General features: G+C 40.1%; 1 protein-coding gene across 1 annotated transcript in view; it reads left to right on the top strand.

Moving 5' to 3' along the window:
• POLR1E (RNA polymerase I subunit E) overlaps window positions 1–19,325 on the top strand; it is a 34,824-nt gene extending 15,499 nt beyond the window's left edge. Inside the window, exons 6-12 of the mRNA XM_075263991.1 lie at window positions 4,610–4,754; window positions 6,970–7,080; window positions 9,139–9,235; window positions 12,965–13,095; window positions 14,077–14,158; window positions 18,121–18,252; window positions 19,049–19,325. Of these exons, the coding sequence (XP_075120092.1) occupies window positions 4,610–4,754; window positions 6,970–7,080; window positions 9,139–9,235; window positions 12,965–13,095; window positions 14,077–14,158; window positions 18,121–18,252; window positions 19,049–19,205 (855 nt within the window). The 3' untranslated portion in view covers window positions 19,206–19,325. The remainder of the gene's footprint in view (window positions 1–4,609; window positions 4,755–6,969; window positions 7,081–9,138; window positions 9,236–12,964; window positions 13,096–14,076; window positions 14,159–18,120; window positions 18,253–19,048) is intronic.
• Window positions 19,326–21,216: the final 1,891 nt, after the last annotated feature.

Below are 21,216 nucleotides of genomic sequence, written 5' to 3'. Positions count from 1 at the left end.
CCACTTAAGTTTTAGGAGTGTATGACACAAAGTGTGTGCAATGTATTGGGCACTGAAATGGCATATTTAAAAATGTCAATTTTCACTTTGTACATTAATTTTTGGAAAGCACTCTTAGACTCAAAATATTAACCATTGTGAAATTCCTTGAGGGGTGGGGTATAGTTTCTAAAATATCACTAGGTGATAAGGAACACCCCCTTCTGACAGTACACAGCTATATTAGGGTACTGTTGGTGGAGGGAGGGGGGGGGGACATTACTCACCACCCAGTGATGATGCTGAGCTATGAGGAACGCGCTTCTGACAGTAGGGAGATACTAAAGACACAAATATCTCCACCACCAGAGCACATACCTGGGAAAGCTGACCGTACACTGAATTCGGTGCAATATCTGTTTTCTAGCAGCATATACAACCACACATTCATGAGGATATGTAAGGTCTAAATGAATGTGTTATTGAAGAAGAAAAAAGTCTAAATCTCATCTCCATATGGTTTTAATTCCCGTGACATGCTTAACCCCTTAACGCTAAATCACGTACCTGTACGTCAGGGAATGTGGTTAGTTCCCGCATTCCCACCTACCAGTACGTGATTGAGATCGCACGGGCTCAGAAGCAGAGCCCGTGCGATCTCCACGGGAGGCCGGCTGTATCTGACTGATTGCACCGACCCCCCCCCCCCCCCTGCTGTTTAACCCTTAAGGTGCCATGATCCATAGTGATCATGGCACCCTAGGGGTTTGGCCGGCAGCATCTGGAGTCTGTGTGAGCTGTAATTTACAGCTACACGCTGCTCCATAATCCCTCCCCCCATCGGAGCTCGCTCCGATGGGGGGAGGGTTAACCCCTTGGATGCCAGGACGAGGGGAAGCTAGTCTATGCATCTGCATAGCTAGCTTCCTGTAGACTGCAATACATGAGTATTGCAGTCTGTAGTTAGTATAGAACCAGCGATCCTCTCTGATCGCTGGTTCTAATGTGCTTGCAGCACAAATAAAAAAAATGTAAAAAAGTTTTTTTAAAAAAAAATAGTGTGTAAAACAAACAAAAAAACAAACAGTTACATTTCTTGTAAATCTGGAAAATCACTATTACACTTGTAAGCCTTATAACGTCCAAAATAAATTAAAATACAATCAAAAGATGATGCCGATATAAAGCAGAGATATGGGAGATAATATTTATTACTGTATTTGGGTGGTATGACTATCTGCCTGAAAAGCAGAGAATTTCACATTTTGAAAATTGCAATTTTTTTCCAAATTTCCATCAAATTTCCTATTTTTTAAATAAGTAAATACAAAAATATTGATTAGTGTTTACAACTAACATGAAGTATAATGTGTTACGAGAAAATAATCCCAAAATCACTTGTGTAAATTAAAGCGTCTCAAAATTATTGCCATTTAAAGTGACACATGTCAATTTTGAAAAAATAGGCCTGGTCCTTAACATACATTTGGGCTGTGTCCTTAAGGGGTTAAAGGGTTAACAAACTTTCCAAATTCTGTTTTTAATTATTTGAAGGGTACAGTTTTGAAAATGAGATGAATTATGGGTGGTAGTTCTAATATAGGCCTTTATAATATTCTTCAGACCTGAAATTGTCCCTAAATTATTACTTTGGGAAATTTTCTTGTAAATCTGGAAAATTGCTGTTACACTTGTAAGCCTTCTAATGTTCAAAATTGCTTTAAAGTTGATGCCAATATAAAGCAGAGATATGGTCGATAATATTTGTTAATGTACTAGCATCTGCCTGCGACTTCGTCTGCGGGTTGGTGTTAGCTCTGAGCCTCTTATATTTAGCCAATTGCTGTTATGGATGATCCGCCTGCTCCCGCGTCTCGGCTCTGCTACATCACTGCATATGCGCAGCATAGTCTGTTGTATGTACATCTCTGCATATAGAGAGCGTACTCAGCTGTGCTACAGCGCTGCCCAAGTTCTGCTACATCAGGCCATTTGGCTTAGAGGGGTGTTCTTATGTCAGTGCCTGAGCAGCTTCTGTGTTACAAAGGGCTGAATGTATGTTGCAGAAATTTGCCACAGTTTGATCAACCTTCTCCTGTGTCTTGGCTCTGCTACATCGCTGCATATGCATAGGATACCCAGCTGTATGTACATGTTTGCATATGGAGAGCCTATATGGGTGTGCTACATCGCTGCCTAAACTCTGCTACATGGGGCAATTGTGATTACAGGGGTTTGGTTATGTGACTGTCTGAGCAGCTTTTGTGTTACAAAGGGCTGAACGGATGTTGCTGAAATGTAACACAGTTCTCCCCCCTCCCCCATCAGAGGCAGAACAACACATTCCCTGTAGTACTCACTGAAACTCTACACCCGATATAGTCCTCTTGCCCACACACAGCCTGCATGTTCTGTAGTCTCCTGATCTTCCATGAGACCCAATTTTCTTCAGCTTTCACACTGTCCAGCTTCATCCTATATAGTTCCACCCACAAAATAGCATATAGCCCCACCCACTGCCTAGCATGCTCCTATCCAAGAATGGCTCAAGGACCTGTGATGACGTCATCACAGGTCCTTTAGTGTTGTGTGAACCTAAATTCCTTCACTGCAGTCGTATAGTGACGTCATTTACCAGGATAAAAAGTAGCCTATGTTTTATTCGGGGTTCCTATCTATGTATGTGGCAAATTTCATGCAAATTAGCCACAATGCAAATTAGATTGAGGAACAAACCTCCAAACACACAAACTTTCACCTTTATAATATTAGTAGGATAGGATTAGGGTGGTATAACTGTTGGGGTCGTAAATCGACAATATCGGGTCAATTAGTCAGTCCAAATTAATGAGCATGTGTGCACGGCACTAAGAAGGACACAGACACTCAGTTCTGGTTCACATCAAGCTCATGCTGTCTTGCCCTTGTTCAAAAGCACTGCCCATGTTTATTCACGTCACACATATTTATGCAGGAAAGGAAACAGGAAGGTTAATGCATAGTATAGTATAAAGCTCTTCTGACATTCCTGAGCCGTCCATCCCCCATTAACCCTTGATTCTGACGTACAGTAAAGTACAGCCTTGGTTTCGGCCTGAGACGTCAGCCATGAGGTATGGCAAGCAGGATGTCGGCACCATCTTGTCTACTTTCTTTGTCTAAAGCGGTCAGCACTTAGTAGCAAGGAAAAATTAGTATTTGCAACGTACAAAATAGAAAGGTGTAAACGTACAAAAATATTGATTCATGACCTGAGACTTGACATAACTATGTCTAAAATGTGGAGAATGTCACATTTTAAATAAATAGCACCCCCCCCCCCCAATTTATTTTTGGATATATATATTTATTTATTTAATAAGTGGTAAACACACTAACATGAAGTACAAGGTGTCATGAAAAGAACAATCTCAAAATTGCTTGTGCAAATTAGTCTCTCAAAGTTATTGCCATATAAAGTGACACGTCTTTATTGAAAAAATGAGGCTTGGTCCTTAAAGGGGCTCTGTCATTGGGAAAACTCATTTTTAACTAAGTGTATACTTGCATAGCCTTTAGAAAGGCTATTCCACACATAACTTTTGTATGTTAATTACCTCAGTCGTTTTTGAATGATGCCGCTTTTATGCATATGCTAATTAGCCAGAAACGAGATCGGAATTCTCAGTGAGCACTATCTGCTGTGTGTGCAAGGCTGATGAGTCAGCTGCAGCCTCCCTGCTCTCTCTCACTCATAGCAGAGAGTGCTTACTGAGACTTCGGTGCTTGTTGATGACTAATTAGCATATGAATAAAAGCGGGCTCATTCAAAAACAACTGAGGTGATTAATATACAAAAGGTATGTGTGGAATAGACTTTCTAAAGGCTATGCAAGTATGTGTTTAGTTAAAAATTAGTTTTCCCAATGATAGAGCCACTGTAAGGAATGTTTAGGCTGTGTCCCCAGTGAATTAATACTGTTGGGTTGTAGATAAAAGGCTAGGCGTGTGCTGAATTAGGCAATAAATCAATTATCCAGCCGACAGTAGAATGCTATTCAACCGTGGTGGAGAAAGGTCCCCCTGGCAGGACAGTGACATCAGTATCCAAAACCAATGGCACAGGTAACTCTGCAGATGGAGAGGATTTCTTCAAAACTGAAACTTCACATGATGTGGCCTAAAACCACTCTAAGTGAAAGCAATTTTTAATTTTTTTCGTATTTTGCATAACAATGGCAGTTCACTGTGTTTAGTTCTATAAATTGCACCAATCGCCCTGATGACAAAGTATTTAGCAACAACATGAGAGCACAGCCCTTGTTTTTAATGAAAGGTGAATTGAAGTTGCTAATGCGACACACATGGAGGTCTTAAATTAGTAACCCCATATGCCTAAGCCATAGTGACTGCCTCACATAAACTAAACTAAGCCCTATGCGGGTGCCAGTGATGGCGCAGTTTTGCAAGTAATCACCACTGTTTACCTTTTAAAATCCTGTTACTTTTGGCGATTACTAATTACTGTTACTAATCCTTCATACATTGGCTGCAGTGGTATATACATTGTATGTACACACAGTAGCATGTTTCTTTAACACTTTTGTCACTAATATAGGTACAGTGTTCATTACATTTCTTTGTTGACTAGGTTGATGCTCTGATCGAGGTCTTTGGAACTAACAAGCAGAAGCGTGCTTTGTCCTCACGAAAGCTGAACCTAGTCGAAAATGAATTTATAAGTAAAGAAATGGCAAAGGCAGCTGACGAGATAATTGAATCCAAGGGAACAACAGGCAAGTCCTACATTTGTTCTGTATGCTGTCATTATGCATATTTGTGACACTGGATTTCTTGATTTATCATTTATCAATTCTTAATCATAGTATAATAACCCCTGTATTATATAGACCCCTGAGTCAACACCTTTTGGGACCTGTAAGAGGCAGGGTCTAAACGTTTTCTTAGAGCAGTATACTAGCAATAATACATTGGATTACAGTATATTATACAGGTGAGGACTGTGATTGGCTGTAACAGTGATATGCGTATACAGACAGTTCAGCAGGTAGGACAGTAGGGAGGACAATTAAGTGTGGGTTTATTTGTTATATTAAATCATTGCCTGCGCTTGCCTAAACTTTTTTTTTTGTAACTTAGACAACCATTTGGTCCCTTTTTTTCTAGAAAGGTGCCATTAAAATTACACTTTGTCACCCAGAAAGTGAGGGTGTAAGCTTTTAATACCACTAGATCTAACACGTTAGCATGTTAGAGTAATGTAATAGACATTTGCATTATTAATAAGGAGAAAGACATCACGCCACTGTTATTTCCATTGCGCTCATCCCATTTTCTCCATGTATAATTTTTATTATGTACAATTAAAACACTTAAACCACACCATTAACGATGTGTTAAATAAAAAAAAAAAAAAAATAAAAAAAAGTAGAAAAGTGCTGGAAACTATTTTTGCCATCTTACCTCAGAAGATCTTCAGTAAAGTGATTAAAAAGTCAATGAATCCCAAAATTGTACCAATTAAAAGAACAGCTCTTCCCTTAACCAGTTCTGTCATCAGAAAAATAAAACTTCTTCCTTTCAGAAGATGGTGTTGCAAAAATATTTAAACATTTTTTTTTAACTAAATAAAATTTTATTCTGCAAAATTAGTAAGGCATAAAACCCCCCAAAACATTATAGATCACTGTAATCATACTGACCCACAGAATAAAGGTAAAATGTTACTTATGCTGTATGGTCAATGGCAAAAAATGTAAATGTTCAAAAGAAATGTCAAATTTTTACGCCCTCCCAAAGTTTTGCATTAATTTATTTTCCAGAAATGAATGCACCGTTAGCTGTGCAAAGTGAAAATGACAATTTTTCCAAAAATAAGAGACAAACTCTTCAAAAGCTGTTGTACCAAAGATAACCTGCTTAACAGTTTTTGGAATTTACTGTATTACCATTTCTGTAATAGGTCCCACCACAGGTAATATTATCTGTGTGTGTGTTTTGGGAATGGGGGACACTCTTAGTTCACTATTACAATAATGGTTCCCCTCACAGTTAATAGCCTAATTTTGGGGTGCATTTTTCCTTTAATCCCTAGTAAATCTTTGCATCTAAAGCAACATTTTATAGATAAGAATGTATTTTTCCATTTACATGGCCCAATGCTGTGAAAAAACCTGTAAGGTCAAAGTACTCAATTATACCCCTTGAGGGGTCTTGTTTCCAAAATGAGGTCACTTTCTGGGGGTTTCTACTTTTTTTTGGCACCTCAGGGGCTCTGCAAATGGGACATGGTAACTGAAAAGTTTTCCAGCAAAATCAGTCCTTCAAAAGCCAGTTAGCACTGTTTCCATTTTCATTTCACTGTTTTCCATTTTGTCTTATTTACTGTTAAAGGGGTTGTCTGGAATTAACCGATCTTCCCGATCTAAGCTAAACAACGCCTTTAAACACTTTGCATATTCTGTTTTGATTTATTTAAGGGATTCAGTTTTGAAAATGAATGATTTTGGGGGGTTTCTGATACAGAGGCCTTTCAAAACACCTTTCAAGAACCTTTCCAAAAAGTATCTTTGAAAGGACTAATGTCTGTAAAAAGTGTAAAGGGTGGTTTAAAGTTTGATGCCAGCATATAACAGATGTTGTGCATTCGATTTATGAAGTCATTTGGTTGGTATGGATATTTGTCTGAAAAGCAGACCATTTCAAACTTTTTAAATTGCATATTTTTTCAAAATTTCCATCAAATGTCTCATTTTTTCTTGATATATTGACCAAAATTTACCACTAAAACGAAGTCCAATGTGTCACAAAAAACAGTCTCAAAATCACTTCGGTGAGTTAAATTATTCCAAAGTTATTACTACATGAAGTGTCTCGTGTCCGATTTGAAGACTCAAGCTTGGTAGGAAGTGAAAAACTGGCTGTGGCGGGAAGGAGTTAATAACTATAGTGTGATTCTACCTTAATATGTCATGTATGTAATTGTTACAGAATTGGTGAGAGAAGTTGCGGATAGGACAGAGGAAGAGTCACATTCGCTATTCTTGCCTCCATGTTGTGCTGCAGCTGACAAACAAGAGGATGTTTATCCATTCAATCAGCGTATCCTTCATCTGAAACTGGTGCTCACAATACCATGTATGTCGTTTTGATAGTGTGGGCAGTAATAATCATGTTAAACACAAGGCTTCTTTTAGCGGAGATTATCAGTGGTCATCAAATGATCATGAGAAAAACAAAGTACATCCTCCATGATTTTTATGGTTTTAAGTTTCAGGATATATCATAATAAAAGAACACCTGGTCCTTAGAAGGTCCTAAAATTTGTTAATACAACCTTAAATGAACAGCTACATGTGCAAATAACACTGTTCCTTTATTTATTTATTAAAAACTTTGCCAAAATAAACACATTAAAAATTTACACCCACACGATTTCCATAGGAATTAAGAAGATACATAGCATCTTATTAAAGAGGACCTTTCACCTCCTGGGGCACTTGCAGTGTAATACACCGCTAGAAAGCTGACAGTGCTCTGAATTCAGTGCACTATCTGCTTTCACGTTCTCTGCCCCCGCTGAAGAGCTATCTGTACTGGTACCGTAGTCGTTCACTGTCAGAAGGGCGTTTCTGACAGTCTGTCAGGAATGCCCTTCCTCACAATAGCGTCTATAGCGCTGTACTGTGAGAGGGGGTGTTGCGTTCCACCCAGTGATGATGCTGTGTGGTGAGGAATGCCCTCCCAGTACGAGTACTATCAGGATGGGAGAGGGGCGTTCCTCCCCGCTCTCACAGTACAGCGCTGTAGGCGCTACTGTGAGGAAGGGCCTTCCTGACTGTCAGAAACGCCCTTCTGATGGTGAGGAGCTACGGTACCGACACCAATAGCTCTTCACTGGGGGCACAGAATGGGAGAGACGATAGTGTGCTGATTTCCGTGTTTGTGTGGATTTCCTCCCATTCTACAAAAAAAAAACATACTGATAGGAGAAAAAAAAAAAGTACATTGTGATCCCTATATGGGGCTCACAATCTACATTTAAAAAAATAAAAACGGTATATATTTTCCCACAAAAAAAGGCACCTAACACAGCTGCGTATGCTGGAATATGAAAGTTACATGTATCAGAATACGAAGATTCAAGATTTTATTTTTTTTTTTTCTTCAAAACTTAGATTTTTTTGTAAAGTTAACACATGAAAAAAACCAAAACAAAACTGTATAATTTTGGTATCACCGTGATCGTACTGACTCAGAGAATAAAGCTAACATGGCATTTTTACTGCTCAGTGGAAACCATATAAATAACCCCATTAGAAAAAGGCGGTACAGCAATTTTTTACTTTTTCAATTTCGCCTCATTCTGATTTTCTCCCCCACCCTTCTCCGCTGCCCAGTACATAGTACAGAATAATAAATGGTACCATTTTGAAGCACAACTTGTCATGCAAAAGTCAAGCTTTCATATGACTACATAAATTGGAAAAAAATTTAAAATTCTGGCTTTTGTAATGCAGGGAAAAACAAAAATGAAACAGGTCTGCGTCACATAAGGGTTAAATGTTACTTAAATGGTTAAATGCTATTATGAAGTACGATTTATCCTGCATCCTTATACAGATGTGTAAATGGAAAAAAAAGTTATGGTGTTTGGAAGGTGGGGAGTCAAAAATCAAAATATCTATGGTGAGAAGGGGTTAAGGACCACATATTTGTATTATGTTCTGATACATAAAATTATAGAATTCATAGAGGGAGTACTTTGTTTTTCTCATGACTGCAATTTTTCTACATAAACACATTATGACTGAAACATCTGATTTAGGGTGCATTCACACTAAGTATACGCTGACTGATTCTGAACGTTAAAACACGTTCAGAATCAGCGCGTACAAAGCAGATCCCATTCATTTCAATGGGAAGCCGGCATACGCGCGTATCACATTGAAACCAATAGGGAAAAAAGCAGCCCATTCATTTCTATGGGGAGCGCTCGTATGCCTGCTCCCATTGAAATGAATGGGATCTGCTTTGTACGCGCTGATTCTGAACGTGTTGTATCGTTCAGAATCAGTCAGCGTATACTTAGTGTGAATGCACCCTTAAATGTAATAGTGGTCTGGCAGAATTAGGTGTTAATACTTAACCTTTGAGAAGTGATCACTCCTGAGGAGTATATGTCCCTGGAAAATGTTTCTGCTGCTTTTAGGAATATCACACCAGAGGAGCTCCAGGAGAGAACCGACAAAAAACAGTAAGCCAACTTTTAATAATATATTAACATCTTATGTAAAAGACGTTCCTAGTATTGTATTAATATACTGTGCTGTGTGAGGGCAGACAATAAATAGATTTTATTAGGGCTAGTTCACAGGTAAATTACGTGTGGCTTATTGTGGTCCTGAAAAAAAACGCTTCCTAATTAGGAAGCGTTTTTTGGACCTTGCGCTTTTTGGAGCGGTTTGTTTTTTGTAAAAACAGCTACAAAAATGCCAGGTGGTCTTCCCCTCCCGTAAAGTGAATGGGCAGCAAAAAAGCGTCACGTTTTTTCCCCACACGGTTATTTTTGCAAAAAGCAAACAAACTAAAAAAAAAAATAACACGCTTTTTTGCCTCCCATTCACTTCTATTGCTTTCTTCAGGTGGAAAACGCCTGAAGAAAGGTCATGTCGTTTCCTTTTTCTGCTAGCAGTGAAAAACTGCTAGCAGAAAAAAAAAAAGCTAGCGGTCTACATAGACCACTATTGTAATGAGGTGGATTTTGAGGCAAAATGCGCCTCTTTTCCCCCGTGTGAACTAGCCCTTAGGCAGACACCTGCAGAACTTCTAGGTTATCATGTGTACAAAAATATCTGATCCTTGTTTGGACCCTAGACCCCTTGTACACGACCGTATTCTAGATCAGTATGTTATCTGTGTTTCTTTTGGATAGCGCAGTGACCCATTCCTTTTTGTCAGCTCATGACAGTCTGGGCCACAGAGCTCAGGACAGGTCCTATTCATTGAATGAATGGGGCCATGGAAGCACTTCTAGTGCATGAGGGGCACACACATGATATCCGGGTGTTGCTTCTGTACCGGACGTGCTGTTCAGTAACGGACGTGCTGTTCAGTAACGGCCAGCAGCCTGCACATGGTCATGTGCAATTGCAAGTACATTGTTTTAGAAACCTAATCCTAGTATCTTGTGATTCTACATTTTCCATATAGGTCTCTGTTCTTCAGATTCCCAGTTTCATGTAAATATGCAAGCCTTTGGTTCCTTGGACCACTGCTCAGATCCCTGGGATCTCCTGCCTGTGCCACCCCATTCAGTGAGCGTTGATCCTTCTGTTAGGACCCCACCCATCCTACTTGAGCAGCAGTGCTCCCAGGGCCAAAGGCCCGCCCCAGCGCATTAGCTACCTCATTTGCATATGACTTCAAGCTTGTAAATCTACAAAAGTGGCATACTAAACAAATGTATGTTTATCTCTATAATGTGGTGGTGACAGATGTTCATTAACAAAGAGGACTCACTTTATAAATGGGGGATTAGTCATAATTGCCTCAAACTACATTTCAGGGAGGTGTACTGGATGTTTGTCCTTAAAGGGATTTTCTCACTTATTTCATTGGGGGACATAGCATAATGAGTATAGACGTGGCAATTAGGAGGCTGACATTAGGAATATCAAAGTTAGCTCTGCCTCCAAACCATACCCTCTTCACAGACACTGTGCTAGTGAGTTTTAACCTAGTGTCCTTTAGATGTCGTCTTTGCACCACCATTCTGTAGAAATCCCGGTTTTCCTCGGTATGCAAATGAGTTCTCTCGCAGCACTGGGGGCGGTCCCCAGCACTCAAACAGCACTGGGGGCGTCCCCAATGCTGCGAGAGAACTTTCCAGCGCCACCTCCATCTTCTTCAGGAATGAGCTCTCCTCGCGTCTTCTTCCGGCGCAGGCTCCAAACTTCTAGGCTTCGGGCAGCCGACTGTGCATGCCTGCCAGTCACAAGAAAATGGCCGCTTACAATACTGTGTAAGCGGCCATTTTCTTAGGCCGTTGGGCATGCGCAGTCGGATTTGCCCTAGGTCTGAGGCCTAGAAGTTTGAAGCCTGTGCCGGAAGAAGACGCGTGAAGAGCCCATTCCTGAAGAAGATGGAGGCGGCAGTGGAAAGCTGTTTTGAAGCATTGGGGAAGACCCCAGTGCTGTTGAGCGCTGGGGCCCGCCCCAGTGCTGCGAGAGAACTCTTTTTGCATACCGCCGAAAACTTTGATTTCTACGGAACGGCGGCGTGGAGAAGACATGTAAAGGTAGGAGAAGAATAGCCTTTCTTAAGGCTATTCCTACGTGTTGGGGACAAAAAATGTAGTTTTATTGATAGATTCCCTTTCACGTTTTCCTTGCCAACTATGGATCTATATGTCCTCCCAAGGTGGCACTTCTGTAGCTGAGGAGGTATCTAATATGTGCTTACTACTAATGCTAATATCTCAGGACTGGTTGGGGCTACAAAGTTGATTCTGGATTCCTTATAAAGATGAGATCTTGAGGATAGCCCTTACATATTTGGAGCAATTCAATGTTGAAAATGCTATTCAGCATTGAGATTCTATTACACATCTCATTTCCCAACAACTTCATAGCCCTAACCAGTCCTGAGATATAGGGCTCTAAGGTGTTGTGTTCCGTCCCTCCGCCTCAGGTAGCATCTTAAGGTGTGCTGGGGGAGGAGGAGCCCTGCAGACTGCACAGAGATGATTAATCATCATTTGTGCCCCAGGAAAGGGGTAGCGTGGGCTTCTGTCCATGTTATCCCCTCTCCTATCAATAAGAAATCATAATATGCTTTTGCTCTATGATCCTTACATAGAGGGATACTGTAATACTCCTCTGAGCCTTACAAGATGGGTATTCTTATTAATACCCCTCTGAACACAACCAGGAAGTTCATTGCTGCTGTCACACAGTCGTTTGCTAACCTGTCTCGGCAGTCCCCCTACCTGGTTCTCCACAGAGACAAAGTTTTCCTTCGTCCACCACTGTCTTTTCTGTGTAAAGTGGTTTCCTCCTTTCCCATTAGTCTTGCCATCCTTTTGTCCTGATCCCAAGCATCCTCGTGAGCGTTCTCTTCACTGCCTGGATGTTGTCCGGTCAGTTTGGGTCTACTTGTCACTCACTGACCCTTTCCGTCGCTCAGAGACTTTGTGCCTTTCGAGGGCTCTCGCGAGGGCCTTCATGCTTCCATCTCCAAATGGATCCGGTCTGCGATGAAGGAAGCCTATTGGCCTGTCTGTTAGAGGGTATATAGACTGAGGCGGAGCTGAAAACTGTTCAGCCTCCTAGTGGCTGGGTCTATATCCATGGTGCTGTGTCCCCAGTGAATACAACGAGAAAAGGATTTTGTGGTGAGTACATTTATTTTTTTTTTTTTTTTACACACCAGGGTGAAACATATTAAACCAGCAGCACAGCTCAGTCAGACCGCCATATTCACCTCCCTCCTTTGAGTAACAAGGCCAGGGAGCTATGCAGAAGTCTCACCTATCCCTAGTCAAATCCATTAAATGCCACAGTCTCTATGGGCAACGGCATTTAAGGAATTGAACTTTCATATCCGATTCAGAGCTAGTCTCAAGATTTGAGGTAGGGCTTTGTAATACATTCTGGCATTAGTCTCGGGGGTACACTGAGTAGTACTCGTATTATCAGTATAACCGGGATCAAGCAATTGATGGATATATGATTTATTATTCAGTGGCAAGTACGAGTTTATAAGATCCAGTGATAGGACCTATATCAGTAGTGCTTCTTTGTCTCGTGGTTCAGCTCGGTAGATGAATTACTTTCAGTTGTTTTGCTCCATCTTAATACTGTTAATTGAAGAGTAAATCCTGAGAGTTCTCTTAGCAGCTTATTCTTGCCTCCCAATTGATACAAAATATGCATGCGTGTACAACATGGAGTGGTAATAACTGTATCTTTCTTTATCCTTCCAGACTTTGCAGTTTTGTGCTGCAACAACTTGCAGATCTTAAGTTTGCAAAAGACGTTAATCATCAAGTTCGTGTTTTGTGGTATATTAACGCTCTGGTAAATCTCAGCCAACGTAGGCTTGTGAAAAGGAGGGGTAAGCCACAGTTTCATATGTTTATTGTAAATGTAGTTTTCTAGATGTGGCAACTATGAAACAATCGGGTTGCAGGACACTCTTCGTGTAGAACGTAGATTCCAAAAGTCAGGTAGTTGATGAACTTGAATAAAGAGACAAGTCTATCAAATCCCACCTATGATGCGGTTACCATGCTAAAGGAGAAGATGTATGTTATCTAATGCTGTGTCCTAAAATGTCTGCACTATTAAAATATAAAACCAATTAGCCCATATAGTGAATGCTATTAGGCTAAGTTCATATTTCTATTATTGCTGTCCATTTTTTACACCTGAGAAATGGAGGGGTAGCACCGAGCAGACCGTAACTTCTGATAGAATCAATCACCAGGGGAGTCTCCAGTTAAGGGGATCTCCACCTAATAGTGTTGGGTAGTTATTGCCAGCAGCACTTGACTTACCAACTCCAACAGGGAAGGAAAATGGCCAAAACGACAACCAACCTGGCGCCCCTCCAGTATGGTAGGAACCGCCAAATAAAGCGCTTTGTTAGTACCGACTTGATGAAACGTATAATTCTTTATTGAAGACTTGCCACAACACTGTGTTTTACATGTGTCATAGGATAAGAGCAATAGACTTAACACTGGAATGCCCACTCTTCTCTGCAGTCACTGTGTGTAAAAACTGCGATCGAAGCTTGTTGTTTGTTTTGCAGACTGAAGAAAAAGTGCATGCTGGATTTTTTCTTCCATTTCAGAGGTATACAAATCTGAAGAAAGAAGAACCATTTAAGTCCATTGCTCTCTTTCTGTGGTGTATGAAAGTTAGGGACTATGTGAACTTGGATTTACAGAAAAAAAAAATTACCTCCCCCCAAATCACTGTTTTCAAAATTATACAATCTCCAAAATGTTCTCAATAAAACCCACATCTTGTGCCATTGAAATGTTTCAGTAGGTGACAAACTAGATCTACATGGTCTTGCCTTCTATTTTAGATCTTGTTGCTATGGAATGTCCAAATGTAGTTATTGGCAAGTTTTTGAAAAATTTCACTGTCCCAGTATTTAAGAATGACAGGTAAGTCATCCCTTTCTTTTCCTTTATAATGGTTTATATATCTACTGTAAGTGTAAAGAGAATGTATAATGTAAAATGACTGGCTAGTATTTGTGTAGCTCCCTATAAAAAAAAAAAAAGTCATTAAGTTTTCACACTTCCCACATGTACTGACATGTTTTTATTGATATCTCTCTTGTCCTGTGACATACTACGCCACCGGCAGGAATCCGTTCCTACAAATTGATGTGTTAGTACTTTATGCAGATGGCATCGGCTCATTTTCTGAGACAGTGCCCTTGAGAGTGGGAAATCCGCTGAGATAGACAGCTGACATCCTCCTGTAACTGCTGTGATTACTGATCTTGGCTGTCTAACGACTTAGATGTCACAATCATAACTGGTTGTGGCATCTAAGGGGTCTCTTTGTGTTTACTGCCTTGTTGGCATTAGCAAAACGTCACACACAACCCAAAATGGCACCAATATAAACAGATATTCCAACTGAAAAACAAGCCCTTTCAAAGCTCTGATGATGGAAAAATAAAGTTATGGCTCTCAGAATATGGTGCTACCAGAACACATTTTTGGCATATAAGTGATTTTCTTGCACAAAAGTAGTAAAACATAAATGCCCAATTTTTTAATTGCTATCACTGTAATCGTGCTGACTAGCAAAATAAATATAACTCTTATAAGAGAGAATACTATTGGCTCAATATTAAATGTAATGTATAAATGTTTCCCATCATGGTGCAGTATAAAAGTACAACTTTATTGCACAAAAAATAAGAATACACATTTATGAAATCAAAGTACAGTGTTTCCTTGATTTTTGTGGGGGATACATTCCAAGGCCGCCTGCTAAAGTCAAATTTCTGTGACGTGGAGACGCAGTATTTAATTTCATATACATACACTATTTTTGGATATGAACAGTATCGCAGGACATCCCCTAAATAACAATTTCCCATTCCCTTAATAACTAGAGATGAGCGAACAGTGTTCTATCGAACACATGTTCGATCGGATATCAGGGTGTTCGCCATGTTCGAATCGAATACCGCGTGGTAAAGTGCGCCAAAATTCGATTCCCCAGGACAGGAACTACGACACCGGGGGCATTGAAAAAAATTGGAAAAAGTCATTGGCTGCCAAAATCAGGTGACCTCCATTTTAGACGAATAGTGGATTTCAAATCCGGGTCATATGAGAATGTGAACTTTGTGACTATGAGACAGGGATAGCTGTACAGGCAGGGATAGCTAGGGATAACCTTTATTTAGCGGGGAATGTTATTAAAAATAACTTTTTGGGGCTCTATCGGGTGTGTAATTGTGATTTTTGTGAGATAAACTTTTTCCCATAGGGATGCATTGGCCAGCGCTGATTGGCCGAATTCCGTACTCTGGCCAATCAGTGCTGGCCAATGCATTCTGTTGGCGTGATGAAGCAGTGCTGAATGTGTGTGTTTAGCTCAACTACACCTTGTGCACCCTCGGCTCTGCTACATTCATTTCCCCATAGAAATGAATGGGCTGCTTCTTTCACTGCGAGCAGTCCCATTGAAGTGAATGGGAAGTGCCGGCGTATACGGCTAGCTCTGCTCATGCCGGAGCGTACACGCCGGCACTCCCCTTTCACTTCAATGGGACTGCTCGCAGTGAAAGAAGCAGCCCATTCATTTCTATGGGGAGCGCTCGTATGCCGGCTCCCATAGAAATGAATGGAGCTGCTTTATACGCCGCTTATTCTGAACGTGTTTTACATTCAGAATAAGCAGCCGTAAACGTAGTGTGAATGCACCCTAAAACTGCTCTTTCAGCCAGTCAGCGTCTGGATGTCACCTAAGGATGTATCACTCCGCTCAACTAATGGTGGACGAAAGTTTGGCAGTGACTGATTCAGTTTTTTTTTCCAATACTGTACAGATGTGATATTTTATATATTTTAGTGTTAGAATTAATATTTTCAATTTTTTTTAGGAATTTTGTGATTTTTTTTTTTTTTATGCAATATTCATAAAATATATACATTGGTGGTGTTCAAAAAAACCACAGAGTATTTTTTCCATTAATATTTTTTGAAAACCCATGGGTATATCCCTTCCGTGAAATTCGGACCCACGAAAGTCAAGGGACCACTGTAGGCCAAATATACAATGCTCAAAAAAATAAATACATCATAGATAATACATCATAGATCTGAATGAAATATTCCCATTGAATACTTTGTTCTGTACAAAGTTGAATGTGATGACAACAAAATGACACAAAAATCATCAATGGAAATCAAATTTATTACCTGTTATATATATACTGTTAATTAATACAGGCACCACAGCCCTGCGTCAACATATTTAGATGCACCATTAAGTGGCCTGGGAGAACGGTGACTCCAATATGTGATTTCAGCCTGCCACAGGAACAGTTGCCATATGCCACCCAGGGGCATACACCCTTTTTTTTACACCTGCTGACTGAAGACCAACAGAACTACTATAGAGACATGCTATGTAGCAAGATGGCTGCTGTCTATCTGCACCATCATCCATCCTCTTGCATGTTGACTAGGGGGCCCTGAGCACTCAACTTGCAGTGGCATGGCAGCTGTGGGAGGGTGGTGGGGGTGGCAGGAGCAGTATGGGCTCCATCAGCAGCAGCCTGATCCTAGAGTCGCTGATGAACAGCTGCATAGTGAAGAAGCTGCTCATCAACAGCTAGACACAGAGCAGGACTTGAACCAGCAGGTGGTGGCATACTTAGAGTGCACCATGCCACCCATCGTGGAAGATTCACTGGACTTCTGGGCAGCCAAACTAGATTTGTGGACGCAACTGGCCGAGTCTGCCCTGGAAAAGCTGTCCTGCCCGGTTGGTAGAAACTCTCCTGTCCACCCAAAATTTGTAGAAACTCACCTTTGAGAAATTGAATCAGGTGTTGATCAGCCAGGATTTCCAACCACCAATGCCTGATGCAGCAGATAAAATGATCCATGCTGCCTCAGCACACTCTGTCAATGGGTCACTGTATGGCCTCAGAAGGCTACTGCCACATCCACACTCTGCCACTGGGTCACTGTAGAGCGACCTCCCCAATCTGCCACTGGGTAACTCTTATCGCCTCATAAGGGTATTGCAACCTCCACACTCTGCCACTGGGTCATTGTATGGCCTCAAGGCTACTGCAACCTCCCCTCTCTGCCACTGGGTTACTGTATGGCCTCATAAGGCTATTGCAACCTCCACAGTATGCCATTAGATCTCTGTATTGCCTCATAAGACTGCTGCAACCTCCACACTATGCCACTAGATCTCTGTACAGCCTCATAAGGCTGCTGCAACCTCCACACAGTGCCACTGGGTCATTGTAGGGCCTCCTCACGCTACTGCCCCCATTCTGCCTCTGGATCACTGTATGGCCTCATAAGACTATTTATTTATAGATTTCTTTTCCAACTTTAGGGGGGAAAAAAAAGTGCTAGGGTCACACTGACTGAAATTGCCACAGGTTACCCTCTTCAAATGCCCTAGCGACTAACTTGTAGTGATTTACAGTTTCTTAATTCTGCATTGTGATTATATTTCCTATTGCTTTTATAGCTCCATTACGTTTCACAGTCTTGTACCGAGGTTGTCTCCATTCACATCACATCACTCCCTGGGGCTCAGAATGTAGTTCGTGCTCATAGATTTTCTGTGTATATACCTCCATCTACTACTACTTTAGAAATATGGAATTTGATGGTTCTCCTCTTTTCTTGAACTGATTTTTTTTTTAAATTTACTTTTCTATAATAAGTAATTTTTATTTTCTTAATAAACCCGTGAGCATATTGTACAAATATATATTTTTTTCAACTTCTGGCATGAACTGTGATGCCTGGAAACATATGCATTAATCATAAGAAGATGTTGTCAATTATTTATTGCATCCTAGGCAGCCAAATAGCATGACATGACTTTTTTTTTTCTTCTTTCCTAGCGTACAGCGATCAATATCTCCAACAATGAAATGTAAAATTGTGTCCTATGTTATGGCCTTGGCCTTACATCTTTGTGACTTTCAAGTGGATCTGACAGTACTACAGAGGGATTTAAAGCTTTCAGAGAAGAGGTATGAAAGTGTTAAGTTCTATGCCCAGAGTGCATATGTACATGTCTCCTAGCTAGTCTCCCCTAACAATAAAGCGTCTTGGGATGTAACACTGCTGAGCTGAGAATGATGTCAGTGTGAGTAACGCAGAACTATGTTCAGTCATTAGTTGCGATATAAACACTTGTGACCTGGAAGTTGCTGTGACAACTAGATTCTCCAGAAATCCAAAGCTGCTTGAGTTCTGGTGACTGCCGCAGGTCACATTGCATCCACATTCACTTTGATTAGTTGTGATGCAGGTAGCTAGACACGGCCATCTTTGGCAGCAGAGACCTAAATGACAGGTTATATTGAATCTGTTCCCACAACGGTATATCGCAGTCTTCTCAATTCAACCTCTGTAACACGCTACCTACAAAGTACATTGCATTATCATGTTGCAGATTCCCTTTAAATACTAGTCATGTGTATGTGTGTGAAGGCAGACATTTTCAGATCTCCGCTATGTTACTGGTGGCTTATGTAGCCATGCTGCCATCGCTATGATTAAGAGGTGTCCACCTCGAAACATGTCAGCGGTCTAGTATATCCTGTTAGTCTCCTCAGTTTGTGATTATTTTTTTTTTTTAATGGACTTTGTTTCCGTATTAAAAGCTATGTTTTAATTCAAACTTTTTTCAACGTGCTGGATATACTTTTTTCTTTTTTAAATACTTTATGCTGCAGTCTTTTGTAAGCCATACATAGGGCATGACTGACATATACAGTGATTCGCATGCAGGATTATCCTCACGTGTTTTGTGTCTTTCATTAGGATTATTGAAATTGCCAAAGCCATGAGGCTGAGGATAAACAAGAAATTCATGTTCTCCAGCTTGTTCATGGGTGAGGGTCACCAAGTGGGCATATTGGAACTTCCTCTGCCAACATACAAGCCTTTGGGGAGACCCATGAAGCGAACAAACTTTTGAGAGAACCTGTTCCGGGCTTGTCACAAATCTTGGATATACTTTGATTTAGCCAAAAGGTTTTCTGGCTAAGAAGTCAAAGATAAAAGATAACTGACTGGTATCTGTTATTTGGACTTTTAACGTTGATTCTCTACTGAAAAAAGTTATCTTTTTGATACATCTTAATACAATAAAAAGAACTTCTTGCCAATATGAAACTAACTTCTTGCTTTATAGCTGCCACATCCTTTATACTAAGGTTTGCATTACATGAAGTAACTGTTTCCTGTGGGTATATGATGAAATAACCAATGCAGATGTAAATGAAGGGTTAGAGCACATATAAAAAGTAAAGGCTTTTTTGGACACCTAAAGTATTAAAATATATAAATATTTATCCCATGCGGTGAATTTTGTAGCTGGAAAAACATTGCCTCTCACCCCACCCACCCTATTTAAAATGGAATGTCATTTTTACCATATAATGAATGGTGTAAAACTGTAACCTATAAATTGTTGCAAATATTTCACCCCCTCTCCCCCCACACACATTTCCAGTACATTGTGCAGAATATTAAATGGTACCATTACAAAACACAATGTTCCCACAAAACATAAGGCATCATGTGACTCATCATTTTTTTTTTTATAAGTTATAAATCAATATTCAATACTGCCAAGTTGGTGTTACATTTTGGAAGTCTAATATGGTGTCTTATCTGGGTATCTGTCATATAGCAAAACAAAATATAAATGAAATGGTGTAAAATAACATTTATACAAGAACCACGTGTATAAAATATAGTTTTATTGTATTTTCTTATGTATATACAGTTTTCACAAACCTATTTCTTAAAAACAAAAAAAATTGCCAAACGCTGTCCATTACATGAATATTAGATACAACGTGTACGTCAGAGAGACATCTGCATAAAAATGGTAGTATGATATGTATTCAATGTAATATGTACCAACCTAACTATAACTTGCATTAGCACACGTGAAACCTATTCTCCATTTTTCAAAAGACTCTTCCTTTATGCACAGAGTCTGATGCCTAACAATAGATAGTTTTACGTTATCCTTTATCCACAGTAGCTAATCATACACATATGGGAATTGTCTGCTAAACAAGTATGAAACCTTGCCGGACAACCAAGTAAATCTTTAGATGTGGAAGATGCCTCCGCTTTCTTCCATTTTTATTTTTGCTAGTGAAAGGTAAAGTGAGCTGTATGGGAAGTATTAAATTGCTCCTTTATTGTGTACTGGGCAAATTGTTTTATTAACAGGAGTTCCAATCTATGGAATGTTAATATTATATATGAAATATACACTTGGTAGAAATATACAGTCATGGTCTTCAACAACTGCAACTTCATGTTAGGAAAAGTTATAATCATTAAGACTGGAGAATTAAAATGAACTATTTGGGCAACCTCTGCTAAACTGTCTGAAGACCTGCTGCTGAACCACACTATCCTTTATTGTGAACAGTGTCCGTTAAAGGCAAAGTGTATCTATTGTGATATTTCATAGTGTCCTGTCCATTCAAGTGTCAGCGCTACCCATCGGCTTGCTAAAGAATACAGGAAGTGAGAAGAGGCTGCTAAGAGTGTGAGATGGGAAACCCCCCTCTAAAGCATTTGAAGATACGGGCAGCATGTTGTACATTAGGAGACGCTGAGCAGATTGGGATATAGCTGTGTTAATGATTTACTTCTAACATTGGAACTTCTCTTAATAGAACTCCAACGATCAGAATAAGCAAAGATTTACATGACTATAATACAGGTGCTACTGGAACTTTCCGTGAAACTATACAACTATCTTCTCTGCTTATTCTGCAGGCTGGGCCTGGGTTTCCTGTAACATCTGAGTCCCTTCTTTTAACTACTTATAGATACTGATATTTCAATACTATCCCTCAGAGACTGTGCCACATGGATAATGTGGGCCTTCCTAGGGTGGGGGTTGTTTTGTAACAAATGGAGTGCTGCCTCATTTTTGGAGATTTTTTTTTTATTTTTTA

Source organism: Leptodactylus fuscus, chromosome 1, assembly GCF_031893055.1.
Source record: "Leptodactylus fuscus isolate aLepFus1 chromosome 1, aLepFus1.hap2, whole genome shotgun sequence".
In the NCBI taxonomy this organism is placed as follows: Eukaryota; Metazoa; Chordata; class Amphibia; order Anura; family Leptodactylidae; genus Leptodactylus; species Leptodactylus fuscus.
Note: the sequence above shows the minus strand (reverse complement) of the source record. Positions and strands in the feature narration are given on the sequence as shown.